Genomic DNA, 5855 nt, shown 5'->3' with positions numbered 1-5855 from the left:
TTGTGGAAAAGTTTAGTGCACATAGACAGATCTAAAAATGGCAGAACCCAGTCTCTATTTCATGTTTGACCAGTCCTTTGGCTTTTCCTTTTGCTAGGCCATTTAGTTACCTCATAGGATAGGATTTTACCTGCCTGTGCTTGTTAAAGGAGTGTGCAAAGTGCATTGAAGGTAACCTTTTGCTAGGGAGGGTTAAGTGACCTCCTTACCTAATAGGAATGATGTTTGAAAACAAGAGGAGGAATCGGATGATCTGAAGATACCAGCGGCCTGCAAAATGCTGGAGAGCCACCATTACAAGCGAGACCACCACTAAAGCTCCAAACAGGATCTTGGTCAGGCAGTTCACTTCCAAGTCAAATAGCCCAATCTAAGCAAATAAAACGAGACAAAACACAGCATTTCCTAGAACACAGGCAGAGGTGTTATCAGTGCCATGATCTCATGTGGATGGAGCTGTCACTATGCCTGAAGTGCATGTACACCCATATAGATAGCATCTCTATTACAACTACTCCCTGCCCCCCCACAAAACAACCCCCAACCAAACAAACCCATAAATGAAAGCTCTAAAGTTTTTGGGTATAAGCAGAGCAAGCTGCACAGACCTAAACCAAAACCAGTGAGATGGCATGCTCATTTCAAAGCCACTGGTAGTTCAAAATGTTAATCACTAGACACTTTCTTCTCTTAATTTAAAATGCCTGTTCTGCATTTCAAAGCAATTCTCCCCCTAACTCAACATTCAGGATCCTGTATCCTTAGCAGCAAAAATTTTACAGCTGCAGGAGGACTATCCATTCGCTGCTGCCACTTTCTACTGTAAACTCATTTTTAAAAAAAAACAAAAAAAGAGTACCGACAGACCCAATCAGTTGACGAGATGTGAAATGACCTGAGTAGCCAGGAAAGGTTTGCTAACGTCCAAAGAATTTAGGGGACAATGAAGCCTTGTCTAGACACAAACAGTTATATTATTTTAACTCTACTGATACAGTTGAAAATCATAACTTACCAGTGAAAATGTAGTTCCACTGGTATGAACTATGCTTGTATAAGTATATTTATGTAACTATTGCAAATTTAAAGTAGGAGTGCTTTTATTGGACTGGCAGGTAATGTAGGGGTCATTTAAGGGTCTCTCCCCTCCCAGGCAGGGAGGTTGGTCAGGCTCAGCTAAGTCACTGGCTCCTTGTGTACATGGAAAAGAGACTGAATTAGTGGATCCCACTCCCCCCTAATTTGAACCTAGTTTCTCAGGTCTGCTGTGGGCATTTATACACATGCTCTGGGCGTGGGTGGGTGGTGCTTTAAAGCACCTGGAGCATCACATGTATCAGAGTATCTGCACTGAAAAATGGCAGTGGGGACACCTTAACGAAACCTCGCTAAAGCTCATTAGTTAAAGCACCCTGCCATCACTTTTCAGCGTGGGGCGCCGATGCACATGATACTGGGGTCTGCTGGAGTGTGGGAATTACCATATTCCGGCAGACTCGATGAATTGAGTCTGCTCTGACATACTGTAATTACAGTGCATCAGAGCAGCCTCACTGTATGTGTATAGGTGTCCTGTATTAGCTAACTAAATAAGATATATAGGGAACATAAGATTTGATGAAGTGAGCTCAAGGTCACAAAACCTTTTGCTCCTTATCACTTTTAGTTAGTCTATAAGGTGATTATCTACACTGCCTTCTGCCTGACTTCAGACTAACATGGTTAACTATGTGCCACTGTATTAGCTGACATTTGTGTGATTGGAAAGGAATTTTTTACTCCCTTTTGGATTGGCCAGGCTGGGGTGGGGTTTTTTTGCCTCCCCTAAAAAATATGAGGGACCCAGGTAGGTAGACAAAAAAAGGCAGGTTCTAATTGTTGCAACTCAACATGTGCTGGTGTCCGGTGCAAAGTCTCTGCACTCCTTAGGGAGCCCACCGCCTTGATAAAACAAAACTGGAAATAGAATTGGAGGAAAGCAACTCTTCTAAAAAACTGAGGAGCAAGGCTAGAGCTCATAATGTCATATACCATTAATGGGCAACTCCATTCCCTCAGCCCCTAAACCCTCACACAACCAATTGGCTGGGCACCAGCTGGGGGGACTGGCTGAAGCCCTTGAGCAGGTAGAAACAGAGTCACAGTCTGCACTATCCGAGTTCTTGCCAGTGATCCACGGGCAGTGGAATTAATACACTTATGACCTAATTACACACTTCCCTTGCATCTTGTTTTTCATTCAGCACATCCAATACAATGCCTGTACAATTAACTTTGTTTTAATAGCTCTGAGGATGCGAAGGATTATACTAGGGTAATTCTATCATTAAAAAAAAAAGAGAGACAGAATCATAATGATATAAAAAGCGTGTGTACAGCAGTCTTGAGAAAATAAAGGAAAAAGAGCTGGCTTTGAGGATGATCCTACATTGAAAGCTGAACATCAATTAAAATTTAGCTGATGCTGCTACTGCAGCACAGCCAGTGCTCAGACATTTGCTGTGTAATAGGCAGAAGCTCAATATTTATTTTTCAAGGTAACTAGGTGTTGTTTTTCTTGCTTTTTTTTTTCTAAACTGTACCTTACTTCGTGGATTTGAAGTATTCATAACACTGCGCAGCTCCCTCCCTGTGTAAAGAACAACTCCCACAACAGTACCTAAGTGGAAAAAAGCAAAATATACAACACTGAGAAAACAGTAAAAAAACCAACACAAGAACAAACCAAGCCCCAAAACAAACAGACAAGCAAAATGTCCCTCTCATTTAAAGCGGCCGGAAAGATGAGCATTCCTAAAGGATCTGATTCATGGGCTTAATGTTCAGATACACTTTTAACAAATTAAGTTTATTAATTGTAGATAATAACCAAAGAACAATAAAATTCAGGTATTTGGATCATAAAGGGAGCAAAAGAAAAACTGATTCTGAACACAAAAGTTCAGCTCATTTCTCTTCTATATGCAACAGTGCTAAGAGGTGAAGCCTACATTCAATAAACGTGCCAAGTATACCATTAAAGTTTAGGTACTGGAACAAAGATGCTTCCATTAGAGGACATACAGATTAAGTTATTTCTTCTGATCCCTTCCATTTTTTCTCCCTTTAACTGCACAAATTCTCTCTCCCTTCTCCAAACGTTACAAATAGCTGATAAAACAGGTAAATTTACCCTCCCCCCTGCCATCCCCCAATTAATCTTTAACTACTAACACTGTTGCCTTGTGCCTTTTTGTTGTCCTTCAAAAGCAAAATGCCCCAAAACTTTTCATGATAGTGAATTATATGGCAGCATTTTTAAAGGCTGCACTGTAATAGGTGTAAAAATATATGTGAAGAGTCATTCATTGGCTGTACAGTTTATCAGAGAGGCAAGGAAAATGTTATATATAGAATAAAATGGGTATAGACAAGTGGCAGGACCAGCCAAAGTAAGAAGAGACCACACAAATTCCATATTACATTGTGAATATTAAATTAGACAGTGGTTCAGGTATTCCCAGTGAGGGCAGAATCAGGCTAACTCTTATTATTTAGCAACAGATGGAGCTGCTGGGAGGCTACAAGTGTATTTTTTATGCTACAACAGTACTCTAGTGAATCACTTGATAAAAGGCTGAGAGCGAGCATGGGCATCTCTTGGAAAGAGAATCTTAGCCTTATTCCAAACCTAGACTAATTTAAAATAATTTGCTTTATTTCCCCACTCCTGTTATTAATTAGGCTTTCAGTAGGCTGCAAATTAATTCCTAAATAACTTAAAGTGTAAGTTGAAAAGAGGTGGCTTCCAAATACAGCCTGGGAAGCATTCCTTTAAAAATAAGGCTCTGAGCCAGATGGCAGAAGGTGGCAAGATCAACCCAATTCAGATCAGCAGATGGCAGGCTACTCCAAATCTGACAGCAAACAGCAAGAGGAGGCACACTCACTCCTACTACAGCAGTAGATGGGGCATGCTGGACAACTGCTTTAATGCATGAGAGGGAGCTGCACCCAGTTCTATGGCATTGTTTCATATACAGTATCTTATTGTTTGCATGAATCCACCCGCTGGATCAACTAGTACACAAGGGAAGAATTCACAGAACAAAAAGCTGGAGGGTACAGTGTCTGGAGCATGAATTCTCAACCAGGTGCCGTGAGATCCTCCTAAACTGCTGTGATGCCCAGCCTCTGTGGCTTGCTCCTCCTCTCCCCTAGCACCAGGCATCCCACTGTCCAGATAAGCAGTGCCCATGGCTGCTCCCTGTCCCAACAGCAGCTCCCGTACCAGCCCCATGCTCCCAGCAGAACGCTGTGCGTGGATGCACGCATGCAAGCGGAGAGGCAGTCATGGGGTCACAGTGCTGCATGTTTTAGCTCAGCTCATCCTCCCTGCTTCCCTCCCTTCTTCCATGCTCCTGGGGCTACAGGTGCATGTGGCTTCAGTCAGCCACCAGCTTTCAAGTCCCTGGTGAAGCAGCACTGCCCCGCAGGTAAAGACCATGGGCTGGGAGGGGGCAGGTGGTAGAAAAAGCAGGGTCCCGTACGGTGTGGACCTGCCCCCTGCCATTTACCTGGCACAACCCAGATTCTAGCTCAGTGGTTCTTGGCTGGGGTGTCCCTAAATTCTGAAAAATTATGAAAGGGTGCCTTGAGCTTAGTTGAGAACCACTGATCTAGAACAATGGCTTTCCTGCCTATTTTTCCTCATCTACATTTAGAAGAGGGGCTGAACTGGAACTCACATTACTAACTGTCTAGCCACATGGCATAGCAGTTATCCTGCACAAACTCATGTGTATTTGCTCTTTGCAAAGTGGGAAGCCAGTCACCAGCTAATAATTACTGATCTATAAAAAAAAAAAAAAATGCACTCTGCCAAATTGTGTGTGAACATCTACATTTCATGTCAAAGGATGCATCACTATGACAACATTTTAGTGTATTTTTAAAAAGGACCAGCAGTAACATTAGATGGAAACACTAAAGAAGTGAAAAGTAGTTATCTTTTTCTGTTAATTAAACAATCTCGGTTCCATTATAAAGTAGAACTTTTTGAAGTCTGTATTTCTTTGCAGTCTTTGATGTCTCTTAGTAGATAGCTAACCACCATGAAAGAGCTGCAAACTCAGGACACTTCAAGCCCTGAATTTCACTCCTCTTCTGTCACTTTCCTGTGGAAACGTTTTAGTAAATTCCTGAAGCATCCAATGTACAAGTCTTTTCTCCTGATAAGCATTCATGGCTCTCGACATCCCAACATTTATCACAGAATATATCCATTTTAACCCCTACAGAACCACATGTCAGCAGAAGCATTTACCTGGCCATTTTTATGTTAGCTTCTATTACTAGAATCTGACACAATTTCTGTTACAGATTAGAACATCAATGTTGAAAGCAATTAAGTGCTATTCTGGTAGTGGATGCTCGAGAAGTGCCCAAAGGCCACTCAAATTCCGATTCCTTCTCATCTATAAATGTCCAACAGGTAATTAGATGTCAACTCAACTCCCTGGAGGTGTTCGGACAAGTGGAAAACTTCATTCCAACTGCAAATTTCTCCAACTGACAGAGATGATTATTCCAATTACAAAAGGATTTTAAAAAATTGCTAACATACTCCCTAAAAAAATTACAAGAGCTTCCATCTTACCTGAAGCAATCACTGTGCTGGCCCAGAGGGTGTTTTCTATGCTTAAGCTTTCATTCACTGGAGGATCGCTGTCTTCCTACAACAGACACACATGAATAAAAATAATTCAAACAACTTATTAGATCTGTATGTGAATTGGAGAGAAATCCTGCAATGTGATCAGCCTTGCTGGACACTAAACACAGGGATCTCATTTCTACAAGCTGGGAGGATGGAG

At 41.8% G+C, this 5855-nt stretch overlaps 1 protein-coding gene across 1 annotated transcript in view; it reads right to left on the bottom strand.

Annotated features, from left to right (window-relative positions):
- Nucleotides 1-5855, bottom strand: part of ATP9A (ATPase phospholipid transporting 9A (putative)) — a 127543-nt gene that overhangs the window by 56869 nt on the left and 64819 nt on the right. The window contains exons 9-11 of the mRNA XM_019509770.1: nucleotides 5639-5714; nucleotides 2583-2659; nucleotides 210-370 (exon numbers count right to left, since the gene is read on the bottom strand). Of these exons, the coding sequence (XP_019365315.1) occupies nucleotides 210-370; nucleotides 2583-2659; nucleotides 5639-5714 (314 nt within the window). The remainder of the gene's footprint in view (nucleotides 1-209; nucleotides 371-2582; nucleotides 2660-5638; nucleotides 5715-5855) is intronic.

The sequence above is a fragment of the Gavialis gangeticus genome, unplaced genomic scaffold (genome assembly GCF_001723915.1).
Source record: "Gavialis gangeticus isolate Ggan-Ray unplaced genomic scaffold, GavGan_comp1, whole genome shotgun sequence".
NCBI classification, from domain to species: domain Eukaryota; kingdom Metazoa; phylum Chordata; order Crocodylia; family Gavialidae; genus Gavialis; species Gavialis gangeticus.
The sequence above is the reverse complement of the archived record's forward strand: the minus strand, read 5'-3'. Positions and strand labels throughout refer to the sequence as shown.